Source organism: Medicago sativa, chromosome 2 (assembly GCF_051527215.1).
Source record: "Medicago sativa cultivar Bolivia chromosome 2, Bolivia_mono, whole genome shotgun sequence".
NCBI lineage: Eukaryota > Viridiplantae > Streptophyta > Magnoliopsida > Fabales > Fabaceae > Medicago > Medicago sativa.
In genome coordinates, this window is record NC_140750.1 from 2,233,966 (window position 1) to 2,259,789 (window position 25,824).

The 25,824-nt window shown below is 31.8% G+C and overlaps 2 protein-coding genes, 1 long non-coding RNA gene and 1 pseudogene across 4 annotated transcripts; 1 reads left to right on the forward strand and 3 right to left on the reverse strand.

Annotated features, from left to right (window-relative positions):
• Nucleotides 1–338: 338 nt before the first annotated feature.
• LOC146943545 (high affinity sulfate transporter 2-like) lies at nt 339–4,931 on the forward strand. Its single transcript, XM_085741831.1, has 14 exons — nt 339–385; nt 602–955; nt 1,108–1,156; nt 1,235–1,439; nt 1,520–1,694; nt 1,937–2,002; nt 2,100–2,213; nt 2,296–2,412; nt 2,502–2,628; nt 2,930–3,216; nt 3,647–3,837; nt 3,995–4,080; nt 4,170–4,246; nt 4,576–4,931. Exons 2-14 carry the CDS (start codon nt 611–613, stop codon nt 4,714–4,716), a joined length of 1,980 nt encoding a protein of 659 aa, XP_085597957.1. The 5' UTR covers nt 339–385; nt 602–610; the 3' UTR covers nt 4,717–4,931.
• Nucleotides 4,932–8,030: 3,099 nt separating this feature from the next.
• Nucleotides 8,031–10,826, reverse strand: LOC146943546 (uncharacterized; annotated as a pseudogene). Its single transcript, XR_015025601.1, has 8 exons — nt 10,686–10,826; nt 10,262–10,581; nt 9,935–10,172; nt 9,651–9,836; nt 9,466–9,558; nt 9,284–9,388; nt 8,340–8,657; nt 8,031–8,236 (listed from the first exon to the last, which is right to left on the reverse strand). The product of XR_015025601.1 is annotated as an uncharacterized LOC146943546 (transcript).
• A 5,739-nt stretch (nt 10,827–16,565) lies between these two features.
• Nucleotides 16,566–18,980, reverse strand: LOC146943547 (uncharacterized). The gene is made up of 2 exons (XR_015028107.1): nt 17,386–18,980; nt 16,566–16,986 (listed from the first exon to the last, which is right to left on the reverse strand). It is a non-coding gene; the product is annotated as an uncharacterized LOC146943547 (long non-coding RNA).
• Nucleotides 18,981–23,578: 4,598 nt separating this feature from the next.
• LOC146943548 (chaperone protein dnaJ 20, chloroplastic-like) lies at nt 23,579–24,291 on the reverse strand. Its single transcript, XM_085741830.1, has one exon. The coding sequence runs from the start codon at nt 24,245–24,247 to the stop codon at nt 23,729–23,731; it is 519 nt and encodes a 172-aa protein (XP_085597956.1). The 5' UTR covers nt 24,248–24,291; the 3' UTR covers nt 23,579–23,728.
• Nucleotides 24,292–25,824: the final 1,533 nt, after the last annotated feature.

Sequence of the window (25,824 nt, forward strand, 5' to 3'; positions counted from 1 at the left end):
TGCCATGTCACCCTTAGTTAATCTCAATAGATAACATGGACTAAAAGTGTTGATGGAAAGCTTTTGGGGGCCAAAAAGTGCGAAAAATGTTTAGGGAAAAAGAAAAAAAAAATTGAGATATTTATCAAACCCTAATAAAAATAAAAGATAAAATAAAAATTATTTTCTTAGAACAACTTGACCTTAAATATAATGGTTGACTTGGATCAAATAATAGAATTAATATGTGATAATATATCTCATCCTGATACAAAGCTTAAAATAATGAATTAATATATTTCCACCTGTCTCATTTCTAACTCTATATATAGGCATAGCATTGGCTTGTCACAAGAATAAAAACAAGTTAAGGGTCATATCTTTCCTTGTAACATCACTTGTTTTGGTACTTTCACATTGTCTCTTTTTGATTCAATTATATTCTTTATCCAAATTAAACGGCAATTCCAATATTATTCTTTTAAATTAAGCTAAACTTCACATGACAAAATGTGACTATGCAGCTATCTGTTGACTCTAAGAAAAATAGACTTTCATGCTAAATTACAAAAGCTAGTTTCTGTTTCTGAATTATTGCTAATTAGTGTATGGTTTTTTGCAGGTTATTAAAATGAGTCAAGTTTTTAGTGATGAGGCTGTGTCAAGGGCCATGGAAGAAATAAAAAGCAATCCTTCTTCACGTAGACATGGTGCTGATCATAGTCATCCACTCATGCACAAAGTGTCAAGTCCTCCTAAGCAGACACTTTTCCAAGATTTCAAACACAATTTCAATGAAACTTTCTTCTCTGATGACCCTTTTGCCAAGTTTAAAGACCAAACAAAGAAAAGAAAGTTTGTTCTTGGACTCCAATCTGTTTTCCCTATTTTGGAATGGGGAAGAGGTTACAATCTTAAAAGTTTCAAGGGTGATTTGATTGCTGGACTCACCATTGCAAGTCTTTGCATTCCTCAGGTAGATTTATTTGTACAAATGTCTCGTAAAAATAATATTATGACACGACGCTAGAGTAAAATCTATTTGATTAGTCGTCTGTGTAAATATTATGGCATGTCAATGCATAGAAATCTGATTAGACGTTTGTGTAAATGTGAATGCATAAATAGGATATTGCATATGCAAAGCTTGCAAATTTGGAACCTCAGTATGCACTATGTAAGCAACCTTGATATATTATGTAGTTCAGATTATATACCTTCTTCAGTTAATATTGACGACGAGTTGGTTTTGCAGATACAAGTTTTGTTGCTCCTCTTGTGTATGCTTTCATGGGAAGTTCAAGAGATATTGCCATAGGACCAGTAGCTGTGGTGTCTCTCTTGCTTGGAAGTCTGCTTTCAGAGGAGATCAGTGACTTCAAAAGTCCTGAATACCTTGCTCTTGCTTTTACTTCCACTTTCTTTGCAGGAGTCGTTCAAATGGCACTTGGAGTTTTAAGGTAAACTACAGTACTACTATAAATGCATGGTTCTTGTCTTTGTGTATGCTTTGACTAATTCCTTTTTCTTCATTTTGCAGGCTTGGTTTCTTGATTGACTTCCTATCTCATGCTGCCATTGTTGGATTCATGGGTGGAGCTGCCATTACTATTGCACTCCAACAGCTTAAAGGTCTACTTGGTATAAAAAAATTCACCAAGAAAACTGATATTGTTTCTGTCATGACATCGGTTTTTAAGGCAGCCCACCATGGGGTAAGCCTTCATTTTTCTTTTGAAATCTTTCTCCACTACGTTATCTATTTAAATTTGAGCTTATCTATTAGTATAAGTATTTGCAAGACTGTTCGTAAGTTGTTTTCAACTTATTTTCATAAGTTATAATGAAAACAATTAGACGTTATTTTATCTATTGTTATAGAAAGAGTTTATACATAAGCAATTATATGATAAGAGTTTATGTGATAAGTACTTGATTAAGTTGTTTCTGCTTACAGTGGAATTGGCAGACAATAATAATTGGACTATCATTCTTGGTCTTCCTTTTTATAACAAAATATATTGTAAGAATGCCAAAAACTACCCTTCCTCTCTTCATTTTCATTTACTATTTATATTTATTGAGCCTTTTATGACTATTCTTATGTTGCAATAAAACAGGCTAAGAAGAATAAGAAACTCTTTTGGGTGTCTGCAATGTCTCCTATGATTTGTGTTATAGTGTCTACTTTATCTGTTTACATTACAAGGGCAGACAAGGATGGAGTAGCAATTGTAAGTAGCATATAATTATTTCTGCAATAATTTCAAACAAAATGAAGCACTTTTTTAAGACTCATAATGTATTCTATTTCAGGTGAGACATATTGAGAAGGGTGTCAATCCATTATCTATTAATAAATTAATTTTCAGTGGAAAATATTTTAGTGCTGCAATTCGGATTGGTTTGATTTCTGGTATGGTAGCACTCACGGTAAGCAAATTTACAGAAAATTCCTCATCCCTTTTGTTTCATAAACATTTATGGAACATTTGAGTCAATATTGTTTTTTAACCTTATAGGAAGCTGTGGCTATTGGAAGAACATTTGCTGCTATGAAAGACTATTCACTAGATGGTAACAGAGAAATGGTGGCACTAGGAACAATGAACGTTGTTGGTTCTTTGACATCTTGCTATGTGGCTACAGGTACCAAAGAGGGTTTATTTACTGTTTGAGAGAGCTTATGGAAACAGCTTATGACATGTCCATAAGCTGTTTTTAGCTTATTTTCAAAACCTCGCCATGATGGCTAATGAAAACAACTAATTAGTTGACTTTATTATCTCTTTTCGTATAGAAATAGCTTATGCACTTCAATTAATCAACTTTTTTATTTTGGCTTGAATACTCTTTTGGTCCTATACTTTTGCTGATTCGCGATTTTTGTTCCCCTAGTTTCACGATTATTACTGTTATTTTGATGAGTGTTTCGGATTATTTTTTTCAGGATCATTTTCTCGCTCAGCTGTGAACTATATGGCTGGTTGTAAAACTGCTGTATCAAACTTAGTTATGTCCACAGTCTTGCTGTTAACTCTGTTAGTGATTACACCACTATTCAAGTACACTCCAAATGCAGTGCTTGCCTCAATTATTATAGCTGCTGTGATGAGCCTGATCGACTATGAAGCAGCCATTCTTCTGTGGAAGATTGACAAATTTGATTTTCTAGCTTGCATGGGAGCCTTCTTTGGTGTCATCTTCAAAAGTGTTGAAGTTGGCCTTATGATTGCGGTAATTAGAATATCAAAACCCTTTCTCTTTTAAATCAAGTTTTTTCATGTTTCTGCGAATGCAATTGTAGCTAGCTACATATTAGATTTGGCCATAATATTTTACGATATTAAATATCGTGATCATTGGAAAAACTCAAGTCCCACGTTGATAAGAGATAAAGTTTGAAAATATATAAAGAGTGACATTACTCACGTTACAAGCCGATTGTGTAAATATGAGTTATATCTAGTATAAAAACTTATATGGTATCAGAGCTTAAACTTACCGTCACTTTACAAACCGTCCCTTGACCTACTTTTGGTGTCAGAGTTTATATGTCTGAAAAGAGATTATGAAGAGTTTGACAACTTCAACTTACAAACCACAACTACGAATCTACGATTTAAAACCTTGTTTAACATTTACTTAACCCTATTTATGCATGCAGGTGGCAATATCTTTTGCCAAAATTCTTTTACAAGTGACAAGGCCAAAGACTGCAGTACTAGGGAAGCTTCCAGGGACAACTGTTTATAGGAACATCCTGCAATATCCCAAAGCAGCACAGATTCCAGGCATGTTGATCGTCAGGGTTGATTCTGCGATCTATTTCTCGAACTCCAACTACATCAAGGACAGGTATATATATATATATATATATATATATATATATATATATATATATATATATATATATATATATATATATATATATATATATATTCAAGTTTGTACACACTCTCTGATCAATTTTGATGGAATTGAGGCTGATGAATGAGTGAAACATAATTTACAGAATATTGAAGTGGCTGACTGATGAAGAGATTCTAAGGACATCAAGTGAATATCCAAGCATACAGCATCTCATTGTTGAAATGTCACGTAAGACTTCTAATGACATCCTTTCATCCAATCTTTCATGATTTATTTTGATGATTCAATTTAATAATTAAGCAACCATATTATTGCAGCTGTTACTGATATTGACACTAGTGGCATCCATTCCTTTGAAGATTTACTTAAGAGCCTCAAGAAAAGAGATATCCAGGTCGTTAACATTTTCAAAATTCTAACATTTACTATAAGAACTCTTCTTAAAATTGGAAACAAATGGTAAACAGTTCCAAAGTTTGATCTCTGAAATTAACAAAATTCAAAATGATTTTGAAGTTATCACATTATTCCTTACACACCAATAATTTTATCCATCAATTAAATGTACAACCACATGCTTGTTATGGCATAGCTTAATTCAATCAAGTAGTCAAATGAATTTCTTGTGTGCCAAGAAATCCATCTATGATGATATAATTATAATTTATAACACAGCTTCAACTTTGTACTAAAAAATTATTCATGTTTGTGATGTTTTGACAGCTTCTCTTGGCAAACCCGGGACCAATTTTAATCGAGAAGCTCCATGCGTCCAAGTTATCAGACTTAATCGGGGAAGATAAAATATTTCTAACCGTAGGTGATGCTGTTGCAACTTTTGGTCCAAAGGGGTTAGATTTATGAAGAACGTACAACATAATAACTATTCCAATTGAAGTGTGTATTTAATCAAATATAACGAAAAGGGTGTGTGAAACTATTAAGGGATCTCTTAGGAACAATGAAGGGGCACGTTGAATTGTTCTCTTTAATTTTGTTTATTCTCATTGATTTCTAGTTCCAGTTGATGTGATGTATAGTCATAAGGGAAGAAATACATGTTTTTTATGTTGATTATACTACTATGGTGTATGGTCTTGGATATAATTAAGCAAAAACTTGTAAAAAATTAGTTGCCTCTTGTTTATCTTATAGTGTGGAATCTAATAATAATGATAATATTCTTTTGTGAATTATATATACTCAATGATTGGAGGAAAAAAACAATTAAAAATGAAAGAATGAGAGAGAATTGACTTCATGAATTGATTGAGTTATATATAATGGATGTGGATATTATTATAAATTAATAAACAATGTTTCGGAGTTAGGGTTTATTATATAGTTGATGTCACGGCCTACACATGCAACTAAATTAACAGAATGATACATGATGAACTTGGACGGTTTGAAAACTAAATTCATATATAAATCACATAGATAATTACTTCATTCAAGAATCAGTCAAATAAATTATTTTTCATGATAATGCGAAGCAAAGAACAAATTTATTTGATCTATCAAAATATATTAAGACAAAATTAAGGGCATGCAACTCAACTCCACCTCACAATACCCGGGGTAGATAACTGTAAAAACAGGTTTCTAAAACAGAATGATTTACTTACTCAAATAAAATCATAGTCCAGAAAAAAAATAGGAGAAAAAAGTGAAACTATAATTTCGGTAATAAAAAAGAAAGATTGGAACACAATTAACAGATTCAACCCTAACTCAATCATTCATTAAAAAAAAAAAAAGAAACCCTAACTCATTCTCTCTATTTATTTTCACCCATGTTAACATCAATGACTTTGCTTTTTCTTCCATTCTTCTCGGTTTCTCTTACACTATCTTTCTCGACTACATGACCAAGGACATCTACAACAAAAAAATTTGCATTATCATTTACATAAACAGCTAAAAACAAATTCGCATAACTAAAAGGTAGGATTTCATACCAGCAACCACGTCCTCTTCCTGAGAGATGAAAATGTCTTTGAAGGACATGAATTCAAACACGTTCTGAGGCACATTGCTTGCATTAACCTTAGTAAATCTCGCATTTCCCATCATGCTAAGTTTGTACTTGTGTGGCAAGAGTTTGTAATTTCCCTCGTTAAATCCTACCATGACATTCTCTAGCTTATATGTTCCTCCTTCTTCAACCATTTTTTGAATCGTTGGCAACAGGTATTTACGAACAGTGGCATGCATCTGTACTCGCTAAACAAAAATAACATGTCATTAACATATAGGATAGAGTCTTAAAGGAAGATAACACTTGTAGGGTTTTGGTTCTGAAAAAACCAAAATAACGTGCATGGACATTAAACAACAGTAGCACGCTAATTAATTGATTCGTGGTAAGTGAGATTTGAAAGTTCTAAATGTGAATGACCATAGTCTTCTATTGGTAATAATTACTATTCATTGCAGCCATAAAAGCATATATGAAAGTTTATGAGATCTAGGGCTGAGATGTAGAGAGTGGTTGACTGAGTTGATTAACATTAATTACGTATTAGGGAGGAAAAATGAGGATGGATTAGGGCTACCATGCCAGCTTGGCAAGTGTAGCTTTTATAATAACTAGATTGTCGACCCGTGCATCGCACGGGTCATATTGACAATAATATATAAGAATAAAGTATATCAGATAAAAGAGTTGATGTTATATAAGTTGTATAATCCCCTAAAAAAATCGTATGATGCAATTTTTTTAAGAAGTTGTATAATACAATTAAGTACATTATTTTAATCATAAAATACAAAATATTTCTTTATAGATCACATTTGAAGTTACATTAGTATTTTCATCATATTCATCACTTATCAGTATCTTCATCCCTTCTCTTGAAGTAACTCTTGAAATTACGACAAAACTTACAATGTAAAAACACAAGTATTTACGTGTATATATTCCAACATATACTTCACCTCTTGAAGTAACTCATGTAATCCTCTCTAGATCTTAGACGGGTCAGTCATATATAAGAACTACATAATTCATGATGTTAACTAAAATTTAAGATAAAATTGCAGATGCTACCCAATTTTTCACTTTTAAATAGGATCTCACCAAACAACTACTCATAGATGGTATCCTTGTTCTTCATTATAAAGATTGATCCAATCTACAACTAACACATGATATCTGCGATTTGGTCTCTCATGGTATAAATATGATTTTTGTTTCTTTAAATTTCTTCCAATAAATGACCTTTCTCTACCAAAGCCTATTCTTCAAGCTTGTGAGGACTAAAAAGAACAACAAAAATAACAAATGAAATAAAAAATTCTATTTTAGATCAAGTTAAAGATATATTCAATTTCTTCTATAGACTTTAGTTGAATGCTATAACTATAAGATTTTTTCATGAGAAGTATTAAATATGAAGAATAAGGATTCATGCTACTTTGAGAAACTGGATTTTTTTTAGGCAAGCAAACTCGTATCATTCCATTAAGAATAAAATTAACACATGCATCCACATTACGGTTTAGTAGCTTGGTTTTTCTTCCATTGAACCATATTCCTAAAATTCTTATGCAGGGTCTGTCTCGAGTCATAATTTTTTTTTTGTGTGCCACTGCTGCACTAAAACGCTGGTTTGGTGGCCCATAGTAGTTGTGCTTTCATTTGTACCTCTCCATAATCGCAGGTTGTAGCTCCATATCAGCACCACTCACTACACTCAATGTGTGATAATGATGCAGACACTACAAGAAACTTGCCATTTAGCAACGGCAGAAACCGTTGGTAAAGGTCTCAAAAGCCGTTGCTATAGGTCATAAAACCTATACCAACGCCCACCTGCTACCGTCTAGGATACTATGCTTATACCAACGGCAAGAATGCCGTCCCAATAGCTTATACCAACGGAAAATTAGCTTGATGCTATAGATTTCGGAGCTATAGCAACGGCATTTTACACCTATTAAATAGATTTAGTCAACCACCATATCCGTTGGTATAGGACCAAACTGTCCGTTGCTATAGGTTCTCTCTGTTTTTTTTTTAATAAAATTCACCCTAATATAAATATTTTTTAATAATAATAAAATTTTCACAATAATTCCTGACCAAAAAAATATATTCGACAATACTTTTTTATTGCACTACACAAAATTTAAGGTAACATAAAAAAAAAAAATTAATTATATGATCAAAGTAGTAAGTCTTACAAACATATCAAAATAACAAAATAATGTCAATTTTATATAATAACCAACACAAAAATAGATACTACATCAAAAAAACACTAGATAAGCCTAAACATATCCAAGATAAAAACAATTTCTAATATTCCTCTCTTCCGTCTTCATCACTGCATCGACTTGAAGAATTTATATGGTTTGGAGTACTAGCACCATTTGTGGCCTATTAAAAATAAAAATAAAATGTTACAAACTCTACTTAATTCATGTTATCATAATATTCGAAATCTGAACTTGAAAAGTAAAATATCAATTATATAATATACCTGTTTTGCAGCTTGTAAAATATCATTCAAATCTTCTTGAGATAATCGATTTTGAATCACTAACACCATATTTGCCATAAACACATTCGTCCACACTTGACTTTCTCGCATTTTCTTAAGTTCATCCCTCAATTCTTGATTTTCAGACAAAGAAGCTTTTGATTTCTTAGGTTTGGGAATATTGCCTATACAACGCACATGTCCCCTCTTTTCAGCTCCTTTTACTCGGGAATAAATGTCATTCTTCCAAGGCATATGACTTTGTGTCCCAACCGATTGAGAAGTTTCTGCCTCATTATTATATTTCTTTAGTTCTTCCTGAAAAATTATAAGATATATAGATTATAAGAATTCATTTTAAAATAGAATTCATTAAGATGACAATCAAAACAATTGAAAAGGGTCACTTTTATGTCATAATCAGAACAGAATTATTAAAATAGAACAACTGAACATAATTCAGAACAGAATTCAAAACAGAGTTCATTAATTTAAAACAAAATTCAGAACATAATTAAATTAGAACAACTGAACCAGAACAATTAAAACAAAATAAGCAGGATCAAAGTAATGGTTGTGGATGGTCATTCGAATAGGGGACCGCTCATTTGAATATATCAGTTATTTGTAACAACTAGTTCAATTTTACCAACAATAAAAACACACAGCATCATGACAAGACAATCCGAAATAAGGCCAATATAAATAACAAAATTCCCCACCTGAATGGCATCATAAAAATCATTCAAAGGGAACAATTAAAACAGAACAATTGAACCAGTTTCAATTCTTACGGTCATAATTCAATTTTATACAACATTCAATTCAATTTTATACAACATTCAATTTTATACAACAGTCGGGGATCCAATTTCATTGATTTAACATATTGTTTCAGTATAAGTTATAGAATCAAAAAAGGTATGAACAAAAGAAAGTCTTACAGTAAATCTTGCAGCATGTACATTAACAATTGAACCATCTTTACGAGTACGTGTATCAATGTAAATCTCCTTGCGTGTGGGCGACACTCCTTTGGCCTTTTCTTTCTAATACCAAACAAATGAAATTATAAGTAATTTGTTTTATAAATACAATTTATTCAATTATAAGTTCAAATATTAACTAACCTTCTCATCAATTTTGGGAGACTTTTTGTACCCATGCAATGATTATCTTTGTATCTTTTACAATTCTGACTATTCATTTTACTTTCTTTCTACAATTGATACAACATAATGTTAGTCGAAAGAAGGAATCAAGTTCGAATATTTTTATAATATGACAATATCTCTTTTAAATTTGACTTACTTGTGCCTCTGCAGAAAACCAATGATGAACCAATTCACGATATTGACTTCGATCAACTCGAGAATCTAGTTTAGCGGATGCAACTTCTTCTTCCGTTTTACTTGCGTCAAATGTCTTTTCTTTTATAGAACACTTGCATTGTTTCCACTTCATATTCATCTCATATTTCAGATATTCTCTTGTAGTCTCTACACATATAGAGATGTGTTAAGTAAATACAGCATCAGCATCAGTGATAAAAAAATTGGGTACATAATTATTTAAATATATTGTTAATCAAATACCTCTATTTCCAGAACCATGTCATTCTTATTGTCATCAGGCATATCTTTCCAAGATGTGTAGTTAATTGGAGCATATTGATTCCTTCGAACCAAACTCCCTATGAAACGAGTAAGAGTTGACCCTTCCGTACCAATGAATCGACCACGCTTGTCCATCTTAACAACTATGTAACTGTTAGGATCCATTTCCCATACATCATACATTCTTGTTGGGCCTCTTTTTTTTTGGGTTGAACATCTACAGGTAAAACAAAAGATGTTATATAATTTAAACATAAACTAAATATAAAATAAATTACAAAAACAGAAACTATATATAATTGAGACCTTTATTAATTTCTAGTTCTTCTTCTGCTTCCATATCTGAAGGAATAAAGTAGGAATCTTCAGACTCATGTGTGACAGCTTCCACATGACTTGGGTTGGGCCTTGTTTCTTCAACATTACTTCCTTAGGCATGAGTTGAGGTTGTATGAGTTTCTTCTGCATTACGTCCTTGAGCATGAGTTGATGTTGGATGCATTTCTTCAACATTACTTCCTTGGGCATGAGCTGAGGCTGTATGAGTTGCACTAGTTCCTTGGCTTGATTCTTTTAGCCTACGACTCCCAATATTCAATTTTCTCTTCTTTGCCATTGCTTCAATACTTTCAATTAAGTGAGTGATGAACACAAGGAACTAATAAGTTAAGTCCAATTGCATACAAAAAGGTATAAAGTCATTCACAATGGAAGAAACAACGAAGCATACCGTAATTTTCTTGGGAACCTGTTCCCTTTCTTTTTCAGATAGCTCCTGAAATACCTTTCCTTTAATTATACATGGCTCAACTGCATTTTCATTTGAAGCCAGTGTCCCACACTCCAGAGCTATTGCCTTTGCAGTTTGAAGGTTGTCTCCGGTAATCATGCGTACCTGATACAAAAGAATATGTTCATGTTCGTGTGCATCTGCGTAACGGAAGGAAAAGCTTAACAACTGTTCAAGGGTTAAAGATAGAGTCTAGCTATAGCAAGATACTCATGGACCTGAAGAAAGAGTTCTGCTGTAATGGTACTGTTGTCGAGGACCCTGAGTTGGGACAAGGCATACAACTTCAGGGAGATCAAAGGAAGAATGTTTCTACTTTCCTCGTGCAGGTGGGAATTGTGAAGAAGGAGAAAATCAAGCTTCATGGTTTCTAAGAGTAATCAACAGTGTGCAATTTAGATACATACTAAATATTTAGCATGCAAACTACAGTCAATATCATCTGAATTCAAGTAATCAGTCATAGCAACATATATAGCCAAGTGTTATATATAATATATACTCTACATATTTCGGATCAGTATTTACTAGGTTATGATAAGGATTAATGTTTGCCTCTAAGACAGATGCCTTGAATAAATTTTTTATAATTTCTATCCATTCAATCACCAAATAAATCTAACAACTATTAAGTAGCTTATTAGACGCTTATAATAGCTTAATAGCTTAATTCAAAATTTCTCCAATTTCATTCTATAAGAAGTTCCTAACCCTTATTAAAGTTGTCGAGTACTTTTCCTAAAAGCAATATGTAAAATAGGAGAAGCTATCTTAAATAATAATATCAAAAACAGAAAAAACAATTTAACAGGTAAACTAACCCAAATTCGGGGAAACCACCAGAGATCACTGTGATAGAAAAATCTGCAACAATGAAAATTTGTAATCAGCAGCCAAATGAAGCAAACACATGAGGGACAATCATATTTATGTTTTCCTCAAAACTGGTCTTGAATTGAATTTCTCAGTTTTAAAAACTTCAATATATCCATATTGTACACACGCCTATTTCCTAATTCAAAATTTCTAAATGTTTATTATAGATTTATTAGTGTAATTCAAAATTTCTAAATGCTTATTATACATCAGTTTTACTAAATAAATCAAATAAGCAACAAGAGATGTAAAGGGAAGGAGAAAGAGAGTGAACCTGAGATTTGTTCATATGTGGCACAGCAACCACAACGGAACATGGTTTTACAGCGACGGTTAGAAAGGAACTGAGAGAGGGTCTCGCGACACTATTCAATCGGAGACTGCAAAGTTGGTGACGATGAAGAAAGAGTGAAGCTCAACGGTGGAGCTCGGTGGTGAAGTCAGAATCGGGTGGTTGGATTCGACGGAGGATTTGGGTTTGAGTTTCACGGTAAAAAAAGGGTTTCACGATTCAGTAATTTGGTGAGAAAAGGAGAAATTTAATGGAGACAGAGAATGGAGATTGAGACGGAGAAAGGAGAAAGGAAAATTTTGGGTTTCAGTAATACTGATTATAGTTTCACGATTTTGGGTTTCAAAAGGAGAAAGGAGAAAGGAAAATTACTAATTTTTTTTGTTTTGTTTTGTTTTATTTTGTTGTGTGAGAGAAAGAATAGGTGGAAAAAAACTGAAAAGAGACTGAAAAATTGAGCGCTAACTTTTGGAGGTATGTGAATATTTGATGAAAACGTGAAGCCTTTTTTCCTCCAACCCTATAGCAACGCCCGAATGAGATTTTAATTGCTATATTTTATCTATTCCAACGCCTTTTTTTGCGGTCACTAAAGATGTGTGTTGCTATATGGCAAATTTCTTGTAGTGAGAAGATTTGAAGAATAGATCATTGAAATCATATGCCTGTAACCGGACAGCCTCAATCTCGCAACCTAGTACCCGGACAGTCTCCATGATACATAATACTCATATTGTGACTTCTCTTACAACTTACTTTTGCTTCTTTGCGTCTTAATTAAAAAATAAACTTGTGGCAACAATATAATATAAATTAGTAACAATATAAATTAGTATGATGCATAAGACTCACATCGATAAATTAGTATAATATATAAATTAGATCAATATAAATTAGTATGATACATAAACATGTGATTTCACTTTACCATATCAACCGGTTTAGTCTAGTTTCCAATCAAACAAACACTTTTGCATGAGAAGATCAATGACTAAAGAGTAATCATGTTGGTTGTAACTTACATTGAAACCAAGCTTAATGGGTAGATATTGAAAAGAAAAAAAACAGCCAAAATTTCAGCTATCCTTCGCAATAATAAACCTACTTACAAAATATTTGAAACACAGTATGTAACCCAAAGATACTATCTATAATCTGTCACTTCTTTTTGTAAAAAAATCAGAGTAATTATAATAGTATGTATGCTTTTAGGCAGTCACAACCGTAGTTTATCATCTGATAGTCTATGTTCAACAATCTTTCCTTCATTCAAGCAACAATATAAGTAATAAAACAAATTCAAAAGGAACAGAAAAAATAGCATTAAAGAAATATAGGACCGACTCCATAAAATTATTATAAAGATGTTTTTATGATATCAAGATGATACACCAAAAAAGAGAGAAAGCTAATTATATCAGAGAAGCTAATCTTGCATCTAAGTTGAATCCAAAAGTATAGAATTTGATAAAGATGATACACCAAAAACTAATTAAATACCTAGATGTTAAACCAAGCCCTTCAAATACCTTCCATGTCTGCTGATTGGTTGATTAAAAGAGAGAAGCAAGTGGAGTTTCATGGCAGAAGGAAACTCGTTTTATTATGAGGGGAAGAAAAAGGAAGAATATGAAGATTAAAAGGTAGAGATGCTGTAAGATTGGAACAACCGCTTAACCATTTTTTCATTTCCAAAATTTAGTGGTATATTACCTTTATGGAAAATAGCATAAATAAATGCAATACAAAGTACACTTAAAACTCTATAAATTAATAATGTCAGGACCAGGGAAATTTATTAATTTAGAGACTTATTAATTTATTGATAAATTAATAATTATTAATTAATAATTATTAATTTAAAGAGTTTTTAAGTAATTATACTGTACATACATACCAAACAAAAAGGCAAATTAGTCTATATATGCCTCTTAGAATTACGTTGCAGCGAACCTTGGAACTCAACGTAAATTAGTAACTACTGTGTTCATATGCATTGGAAATCAATAATGAATTTTGAAGTGCAGTAAATGTAAACAAGAGGAACAAATGTGTTCAATGTATTCTTAATATTTTTTTTCAGTTTCTATGAATTATTAATTTATGATTTTCTTGGGACCGAAAATTATAAAGGGATCTCCCGAAAAATTATTATCTTATTATTTTATCGAGTTTTTCAATTTTTTACATTGGCCCAAATCGGGACCGGACAAATTTATTATTTTAGAGAGTTTATTAATTTACCGAGTATTAAATTAAAGAGTTTCTACTGTATCTCAACTCAAGTATTACATTTTCGATGCAGCTCATATAAATGAGGACGGTGCACCATTTTATTTTTTTTGGAATTCAAATTGGCAAAGACTTTGGAGGGAAATATTTTCGGGTTAGCAATTTTAGTAATTAACTAGATTGATGACCCGTGTGCTGCACGGGTCTTAATTTATAGGAAGCGGAAAAGTTGGGATAAGAAGTGGGGGCGATTTTAGATGTTTGCTAATAAAGTATAATTAATTAAAGATTAATATCGTGAATATATATTTTAAGAGTCATGTTAACCAGTGCCCCCGGGGCACTGGTTAAGGAAGCCTAAAGTGGAAATTTTAAGTCAAAAAGAACACTTTTTAAGTTTTTAATGCAATGACAGCACAACTTTCAATGCAAGATACTTCTATATTTAACTCCTTAACCAGGGGCACTGGTTAACATTTCCCATATTTTAAAAACGAATTTAATTCAACCAAAACTTGTGTGGCACAATGGCAAAAACAGTGGAGAATGACCATTTGCAACCGAGCTCAACTAAAATTACAGTTATGATAAATATGAAACAGTAAGATAATAAAATGTAGTTCATTAGTTTCACTAAATAATCTCTAATATTCGGAGAAAGCAAATAAAGCTTTTAAAACCAAAAAAATAGAAATTAATCTCAAAGAAATATATAAAAGAAGGCAAAGATACAATGTAAGAAAGGTGGCTCAACATAATTCACAATGCATAGGATAGAAAGAGTTAGGAATTAGTAGTTAATATAGAGAGGAGTAATAATCACGTAATAAAAAAATTCAAATTGATAATTATAGAATTTGGATGAGTAGCCAATATTTTTTTTCAAGTTTATCACTCATCATCTCAATAAACCTGTGCGACGTACTGGTGAGTTACAACTCTTTAATTTAATACTCGGTAAATTAATAAACTCTCTAAAATAATAAATTTGTCCGGTCCCGACTTGGGCCAATGTAAAAAATTGAAAAACTCGATAAAATAATAAGATAATAATTTTTCGGGAGATCCCTTTATAATTTTCGGTCCCAAGAAAATCATAAATTAATAATTCATAGAAACTGAAAAATATATATTAAGAATACATTGAACACATTTGTTCCTCTTGTTTACATTTACTGTACTTCAAAAGTCATTATTGGTTTCCAATGCATATGAACGCACTAGTTACTAATTTACGTTGAGTCCCAAGGTTCGCTGCAACGTAATTCTAAGAGGCATAGACTAATTTGCCTTTTTGTTTGGTATGTACAGTATAATTACTTAAACACTCTTTAAATTAATAATTATTAATTTATCGATAAATTAATAACTCTCTAAATTAATAAATTTCTCTGGTCCTGACATTATTAATTTATAGAGTTTTAACTGCAACTACAAAAATAATTGTGTTTGTGGAAATTGATTGGTGCTTACTCATTCAGTATACCGGTCCAAAAAATTGAAGGAAGGCTATCATTTCTTATATCAGTTCAAAAAAATTGAGGGAAGGGCTATCATTTTCTCGAGAAAAAAAAAACACTGCATACTTAATTAAAAAAATATTTGATTAACGTGCATCAAAATTGCAACGAACTTCTTAAAGCAATTAAAATTTGCTAATCTCATTTTTCATCCCTTGCGTAGTAAAAAAAATAAAATACCACACAACCATCTCTTTTAAGTTTGAACATTTGGTATATTTTCCCTTTATAACTAAAATTACAACAAAAAAACTAAAACATAAAACCAAAAAGATTAGATGCAGCAGCTATTTTTCTTTGAGAAGTCCAATTCCTTCTTTCAAACCACCTTTTATGCATTGAGCTTCACTGCCAACAAAAGTTTATGCCATTGCAAACAAAAACTAATGACCAAGTTAATTAAAGCACTTTAAATTGCAAAGAATAATCGATATTTGAAACCAAAGATCACAAAATGGTTGCAATAGCAAGGAAGAAATAAAAAGGTAACACCAGGCCAAAACTAACAACCTAAAACCTAACAATACAAAGAAAAAAAATTGAACCTCCCTGCTACAAAAGCCGCAAAACAACCGCTCCAAACCGTAATATCTATGCAACCAAACTGAAGCGCCAAAATCTCTAGCGTGAACCACATCAATGCAATGAAATGCATAGAAACTGCGGTGAAAAAATTGTTGATGCGCTCTAAATCAGCCTTCACAGCAGAACCGTGTCGAAGTACACAACATAACCAAATCAAAGCGCTTAGTTATCCATCCGAACGTTTAATTTGATCCCAAACTCAAATCAAAGCACTTAGTTAATCAAATCAAAGTGCTTAGAATAGGCAGGGGTCTTAGCCACCCTCTAAATTCGGTAGCAATATATTAAAATCAAATATACAGAAACTATGAAGGGTGAAATAACCATCATGAAAGATAAATGTGTTCTCTCTCTTAAAAGCATCACATACATTTCTTATTGTAATTGCTAGCAGTACAAAGAATAATTGTATCCTAAATAGGTATTCAGAATAAAGCAAGAGTAAGGAAAATGGACACAACCAACAAAGTAATATAGTAAGGATTTCACACTGAAATTCAAACAAAATATTATAAAAGTTCCAGCCCACTTATACTTTTTTCATGCCATAGAAACCAAACCTGCTGCATTTCATTTATTCCTTTCATTTGCAATGAACATTGGCCTTCCTAATTTTAGTTCTTTTATCCCTCACTCATAACAACTACATTTTAAGTTGACCTATTTTAACTTTGCTACCTCTTATCTAAACATAGCATGAGCTTCTCCAATTATATCATTGAACACCTTTCCAAACCTGCACAAACCATAACAGGATCCCATTCGGATGAGCAAAACATTATCTGACTGTTCTAAAACCAAATAAATCTTACCAACACCATTCAGTCGCAATCCTAGAGTTTTCACCATCAAATTTTATTTAAACACTTATATTTTGAAATATTTTACTGGATAAATAATTTCTATTGTAAATCTGAATAGAAATTAAATTTCATAGCAATCAAACACAATAACAGCTAAAAGTCCACTTAAAATTGATCAAGCAACAAATCTTTTCATTGACTATCAAATGCCAAAACAAAACCAGAGTATTAGTGGAGCAAAACTCCAGTTCTAGATTATTAAAAGAATCAATATATGGTGCCAAACTCAGATCAAATCTATCAGAAAATTGATACAGAAACAGAGGATGTACCTGTTTGGTTGCGCTTCTCGGTCGCCAAATGCATGTTTATGGATGGGTTCGCCGCAACATACAGAAGCTCCAAAACAAAGCGACTGGTACCCCAGTATTGTTGCTCCCTACATCAACAACAAACCATTGATAATATTATCTCAAACTAATGAAGATTATTACAAACCGAGTTTTTTGCACTACTCATAGAAGTGTCTATAATATTGGAACCTTGATAGTATTTGATTAAGGCATTATTATATTTCTCCTACTGTAGTAGCACAATCTCACAACACATAGATTACTTTACATTTTGATAGAAAGATGGCAAACTGAAAAAAAATATATATGAAAGTATATTTGATAGAAAACTGGATATAAGAAACTCATGGATTTGCAATAAAGAATAGGAAACTATTTCCTATACATAAACTGGATATAAGAAACTCATGGATTTGCAATAACAACAAATCAAAGTGATTATCAAACGCTAAAATGAGGGTTAACAAAAAAAAAACTAACTTCTATTTCACAATTCAGAAGCACAATAAACAAACATAGAGGGTATTTTACTACTCAAGCTAGATTGAGTATACTTCCCAAGCAAAGCCAATACATCAGTGATGTTAAAACAATTTCTGATACAAAAATCAGAGCTTTTGTTCCCTCTTATCATTATTTTCCAAAGACTTCTTGATGTCTATGTCTATAGCATTTTGTTATTTTCCTGCTCATTGTGAGTACATCATTATTCGGTACAACAAAAAGCCACATTTTATATTAGGGTTCAGGGGAACAAAGAGTTAAAACAATGATCAAGTTTATTTTCCGCAAAAGAACAAAACATTTGCACAAAACGTTTCATTTCATAACTTTAGACTATACCTGGTGCTTACAAACACCTAAATATTAAATCATTCTCACCTCCAAAGAGTGAAATATATCCATTAACAACTATTATGAAAAAAAATCATGTTCTTGATTTGAAAAGCTTTCAACAAAGTTAAATGTACACTGGTGTTATAAAATACTAGCTATAGCAGAACTATAGCGTGGCGGAACTTGAACAAATTGATATGATTCTGCAATACGCTAATCAGTACAAAGTGTTATCAAATAGAGGAATTTGAACAATCAAATATTTTCTCTGATCCGCGATTGACAACACTAAAAAATCCCTAAAATGGTAAAAATCGATGATCATAGGGCATAATCTGTTCAAGAATAATCAGATAAAAAAACACAATCTATCGAATATCCCAAGTTTCCGGCGATTAGAGCGAGAGAGAGATGGATAGAGAGATGAAGAGCAAATGAGAGAGATGAGATGAAGAATATTTTGAGAGGAGAGCATCGATTGTTATCTGAGGTAGATGAAGAAGAGAATAGCATCTGGGTATTCTGAGATCTGTTCTCATAATTCTCAAATGAATTTTGGCTTTTAAAAAAAAAAAAAAAATTCTCAAATGAATTAGGTTGGTATGTTGAAAGCATAAATCAATAAATGTTAATTTGGGAAACAAAAATGCTAAACCTGTTTTTGAGTGGCTCGAGACTCACACTGGAAAGCCTTGCTTAAACGACTAAAATTCAAAATGGATATTAAATGCAACGGAAAATTCGATGTGGGTGGGTTTTTAGTTTTTACAGTCAGCAAGGGAATATTTGAATTTCAAATTGCACATGCTTTAGGAGGGAAAAATTAGGATTAGCATTAATTGCATGGAATTAGAGGGAAAAATTAGGTTAAAGTGTTGCCAGACCTAAAAAGCATTTTGAGTAAGGGATGCATCACAATTAGAGGGAAAATTCTAGGTTTAGGTGTTGCATGACCTAATTATTAAGCTTTAAGAATAAGTGAAGGATTGACACATTCAGCTCCCTACTTTCACATGCACCTCTACCCCACTCAATCACACATTCTGATGTGATAAGTAAGTAGAGACAAAATACTTGGAGGTTGGACTGACGACATATTCTGCTATTTTCACACATCTAGATTCTAACACCATTGATCTCATCTATTTTTTTTTTCCTATTTGATTAATCCTGATTATTTGTTCTTTTAAAAGTTAATAAATTTTAATTTTTATGAAAAAACTGTGATAGTTGGTGAGGTAGTGTTGGTCCGTTTCTATGTTTAGCAGGTTCTACGGTTACCATTTAATTTCTGACATCTCATTTTATTATCATATTAGGACTATTTTTGTTCCTTCCTTTTTTTGACAATCATATGCATCTATTATTGATCTGGCGGATGTGTTTGCTGCTTATTTGAAAGTGAAAGGATATGATGTAGATGTGGTTTGGAAATTGCTATTGAAGCTTGAATTTGAGGATAATAAAACATTCATTTCCCTTTTGTTTTTCCCTCTGTTAAAAACATTTGCATTAAAGGTCATGCTAATAATTGCATTTAAGACATTTGCTAAGGATTTCAGAAAAGAAAATTTTGTATCCAAAATAACAGTTTTTAAACTTTTAAAGTAATTTTTACGCAAGTTCCAAAATATTATTACTATATTAGTTTCTTTAACAAGTGTTCTAAAGCAACTCCAAGGCTTTGTTTGAATAACTTAAAATTAACAGAACGGAATGTAGCACAACAGAATGGAATGGAGCAGAATGGAATACAGACTCCATTCTACTATTTGGATGTTTTATGACGAAATGAAACTAATTTTCCATTTTTTTGTTTGGAATGTTAACGGAACGAATAAATTATAATTTTTTTATTCCAATTTCACGCTTTATTTAAAAAATCAATCGATAAAATTCTCAACTCAATTCAATTAATATATAGTTATTTTAGCATGTTCATGAGTAGTACCAACATACATGGTTCTTGTGCAAAAAAAAAGTACCAACATACATGGTTTCTTTTAAACGAGTACCTTCATTCATGAGTACTCAAAGCCAACACACGTCATAGCAACCATATCGGGATTTACTAACATGAGATCTGTAAACAAGCCTATATTGTTTCTTCGAAAGCTATTCATGGTTGGGTGCATCTAAGAAACAATGCAATTTGAGTAACAAGCATATATTATTTTGATAGAAGCCTCCAAACATTATTGGGTGCAATCAGGATATAATAACATGGGAGTTACAAAAAGGAGAAGCAGAGAGGAAAAGAGAGAACACCGAAGAGTTGGAGAAGATGAGGAGAACAATGAAGGAATAAGAAAGGTCAAAGAGAAAAACAAAGAGGAAACAAAGCGAGTGTAATGAAATAGAAAGAAAAAAAAATAGGTTCAAAATTGTAATTGTATTATCAATGTATTCAATTCCATTGGATACACCTCAAATTGGAGGAATGAAAAATTAGTTGAATGAGTGGTATTAGATGGAATGAGTTCCATCACACTGCATTCCATTCCAATTTTTTTTTTACAAAACCAAACGATAGAATCTGGCTTCATCCCACTCCATTCCATTATATTCCACCACTCTCCACCAATTCAAACATAGCCCAGAGGTCTGGGCTAGTAATACAAAGATAGGTATTCAATATGAGAGATCTTGGGTTCAAGCTCTGCTAATACAATTAGAGAGGGGTAAATGTAAATACATTTGAAAGCTCTTTCTTTGAGCTTGAAAGTTTTCTATACCTTCGATTAGGGCATGGGAATCATCCCCTCACCCTAAGAAAATTATTAGCCAAAAACAAATACCTTACGAGTGTGTTTGGATAGAAAAATTGAATGAGGGAATGTAATTTTTTGAAGTATTTAAATTGACTTTGACCAAATTCCACTGTTTCGGAAAATATTTAAGTCATTTTTAAAATTCAAGACATTTAGATAAGATTTTCTCTCTTGCAAAATTTGAAGGATTTAAAATATCACCTAAATTACAAAAATTTCAAAATTCTTTATCATTTTCATCACACGCGTTTCTCACACCACTCTCATTCTCTTCTCCCGCAATGCTTCTCTATCATTCTCTTCATTGTGCCTCTCTCTCCTCGCCGCGGTGATGACTCTCTCATCGCCGGCGTGTGCTTCTCTCTCCTCTCCGTCGTTTGCTTCTCTCTCCTCACATCATTTTCACGGTTGCAAACAGATTATCACATCATCTTCAGATTTCTATCTCATGTATGTATATTTTTTTGCTTATATATAATTGACAGAGCTCAGTGCTTATTGACTTATTTCATTGTTTTTTTTTATTTAAGCCATTAGAATTGATGGATTTCACTGTGTAAGCGGTTAAAACTTGTTGATTTCGGAGTTTTTTTTTTGGATTTTAAGTTGTTATAATTGAATTATTTTTCTGATTTAAGTCATTATGATTGACTCATTCTAATGGCTTAAATCAGAAAAACAATAAAATAAGTAAATTCTAACAACTTATAATCCAAAAAACTCTGAAATCAAAGAGTTCGAACCACTTACACAGTGAAATTCAACAATTCTAATGGTTTAAATCAGAAAAACAATGAAATAAGTCAATAAGCACTCTGATCTATCAATTATAAGCAAAAAAATATACATACTTGAGCTAGAAATTTGAAGAAGATGATGCGGTAATCATATAGCAAGGTTGAAAGCAGCACATGACGACGAAGATGATGCGATAAAATATGTCTGCAACCACGAAGATGATGGGAGGAGAGAGAAGCAAATAGCGACGAGGAGAGAGAAGCACATGGCGGCGAGGAGAGAGAGACGCAATGAAGAGAATGAGAGAAAAACATCGCGGGAGAAGAGAATGAGAGTGGTGTGAGAAACACGTGTGATGAAAATGACAGAGAATTTTGGAATTTTTGTAATTTAGGTGTTATTTTAAATCCTTCAAATTTTGCAAGAGTGAAATTGTTATCTAAATAACTTGAATTTTAAAAACGACTTAAATATTTTCCCAAACGGTGGAATTTGGTCCAAGACAATTTAAATACTCCAAAAAATTACATTTCCTTCTTAAAATTCTCTATCCAAACACACTCGTTTTTTTTTAAGAAACTAAAAGCCCACCTAACAAACACACTCATTGTTAACATTTTCCTACAAACAATTATAATGATTTTTTTTTCTTTTTTTACAAAACTATTACTCCCTCCGGTCACATTTATAAGCAAAAAGTAACTTTTTAGGTTCATTCAATAACTAATGTATCTGACCTATATATAGACTAGATACATTAGTTATTGAATGAACTTAAAAAGTTACTTTTTGCTTATAAATGTGACCGGAGGAAGTATGATATTTATAGCTAGAAGAATATTACTCTCTTGATAGATAAAAGACTGTTACTTGAACTCGTCTTATGTTAATTGATTATTTATTCAATGCCTACGCGTTTTCGACATTGTGTCGGTTATTTTTATGTGCTGTTTGGGTATTTGGTTAGGCGTTTATTAAGCGGTTTTGATGAAAAACGTTTTGCCCACAATATTGATATTGATATATACTACCTCCGTCCCTAATTATAAGACCCTTTTGAGAATTTTTTTTGTCCCTTTTTATAAGACCCTTTTGCTATTTCCAACTACATTAATTATTTCTTTACATACATGCCCCTATTTATTATACATCTTTTTCTTCAATAAGCAATAAATAACATGTTGAAAACATAAACCAACCCTCTCTCTTAAAGGATAAAATTGTAAAACCAATAGTAATTAGAAACATATTTAATACAAATATCCACTATCTTAATTCCCGTTATTTTTTCAAAAGGGTCCTATAATTAGGGACGGAGGTAGTACTAACTATAAAACTAGTGTAGGTGGATATTTTTTTCAAGCAATTTACTTTATATCTCTTTTTCAATTTGGACTCTAATGTTACTATACTACTTCTCTTCAAACTTTTATATTTAGGAATTACATCCATATCTGGGATTATAGTCAATTTTAAGACTATAAAGTTAAGAGGATGACATGTGTGCTACCTACAATATGCTATAACCAATTGTTCGTTTGTGACAACTTTGCTATTAAAACAGGTGTGATTTTCTTGATTAAATGTCATACAAGAGTACAAGACAACTTATGGAATCCAAAAAAACATTTGCGTACAAGGGATAAGACTACAAATATTCATTTTTCAAGCAAGAATGATGGCCGCCAAACAAGGGAAAAGAAAATCAACATTTTCTATATCCATCATTAATTTGATTCGAACTAGTTACCACATTCTATGTGCGCCAAAAATACCAATTTATACCAAAAATAGTAATCCGATTATAATAGTTTGGAAGCCCGCTTACAAATAAAAACCACCATATATTTTGAAGGAGTTGCACCTAGATAAATGAAAGAATATTTTTTGGATCAATACATGAATGAATTTAATGTTAATTATATGAAACAATACATCAACAAAATAATCACATGTAAAGGGAGCTAATTAAAAGACTAGTTGTTATCATGATCATCTTTGGTTACATTGTTTTTGGCCCTCATTCTACTACCCCATGATGATGATCCAGCCTCACGTGTATGAGACCTTCTATTCAATTCAACCATTTGTTCCATCCACCTACTTCTTCTCAAACCCAAACTCAACTCAAAGTCATATTCTTCTTTAAGCTTTGGATTTGACAAAGTCTCATAAGCTGCATTGAGTTGTACAAACATCCTCGTTGATTCCTCTTTCTTCAAACGATCATGACAAACATCAGGATGATACTGAAGAGCCATTGTTCTATATGCTCTCTTTATGTCATCCATTGTTGCACTTTTTGGACTCAAACATAGTATTTTGTACAAGTTGTCATCATCATCCAGCTTATTATGAATTGAAACATTTTTTGTGGCTCTGCATGAAACACAAAACTGCATACGAGGTTGTCTATTTGAGAGTGGAAGGATATGATGTTGATATGGTTTGGAAATGGTATTGAGGCCTGAGTTTAAGGATAATAAAACATCCATGAATTTTGTTTTTCTGTCTGTTTTTGAGAATGCATGTGATGAGAGTGCATTACACACAATTATATGAATATTTATAGCTAGAAGAATGTTGTTTGAACTCGTCTAATATAATTGTCAATTGATTTGTATTAGACCATAAGAATACTTAATAATTTTTTCAACCGAAAGACTATTTATGAATTAATTATTCAATGTCTACGCGTTTTCTGCATGGTGATCATCGGTTATTTTTAATCAATTTGATAATCTTAATAAGAGATATATTTGAAAAAAAGTAACGAATGTGTCTAAATTTTCTAATATTTATTTAAGGAATAACAAATGTTTAAAAATTGTCTTATGATTAGAGACATAAGAAGTATTAATTAAGCGGTTTTGATGAAAAAGTTTTGCACACATTATTGATATTAACGACACAAAACAACTTTGGGTAAAAAATTATTATAACATGAACTTCGGTTGTATATGATCAGGAAATGGTCTTCATCGGTATCAAATCTCTAATTAATGCGAGAGGTGGTTGAAGATGAGATTGAAAGAAAGACAAATTATATTGTTCTTCTAAGAGCAGTTGCTATTTATTATGTTATCACAAAACCTATTGATACAAAACATGGTAAGTGGTTGTTTTTTCTGGAAGATGCTTGATAGATTTCAAGAGAGGGCTAATATATACTCCCTCCGTTTCAAAATACATGTTCAATTTTTGCAATATATACTATTCACTTGACTTACTTTGACCATACGTTTTAATTAATCTATAAATACAAATATTAGCATGTAAGATGTTGTTTGATTTGTCTCGACAAATATTTTTAAAATATTAAATTTTTATAATTTTTTACTTTAGATAATTAAAGATATTAACGGTCAAAATTGTGCATTGGCATATGTGAAGTGGTTGACTTGGACATGGATTTTGAAACGGATGAAGTATATGAGTAATTTTATGGTTCTGCGAACAAATTAAAAGAAAAAGTGGACCGGTCATGTTTTTATTTTGACTAATAAAGTGCACAATTAAAGACTAGTTTGAAATTTCGATATATTGAGGGATTATGGTGGCTACTCGTTACACATTCATGAACCAAAATGACTATTTACCTGTTAAAATTCATGTTTGGCATAATTCAATAGGTTCAGGTCTTGTTGATCAAATGCAGGCTCTAAAAGCACTCCCTTACACCCAAGACCGTACATTAAAAATGTGACATGAATGGCCCTGTAACAGTGTCGTGCTAGCAAATGATTTAATGGATCTTGTGTAAGTTATGATATCTTTGAATTTGATGATTACCACTATTTGTAAATCATGTTCAATTTTATCTCAACAAAATGTAAGACTCTTAACACATTATTTAAACTTGATGCGTGAACCTAAATGATAAATGACTCGTATCGATAGACGACTATTTGAGTGTTTGTGTGTGTGAAAGGAATATTAGAATTTAAGTTGTAACAAACTCAATCTTAAAAACATCATATTAGAATTATATTTCAACATACCATCACTTTATTTTCTAGAAGTGCTCCCCTAATATGTAGCATTGAAATGTTAATCTTCATATTTTTTGGTC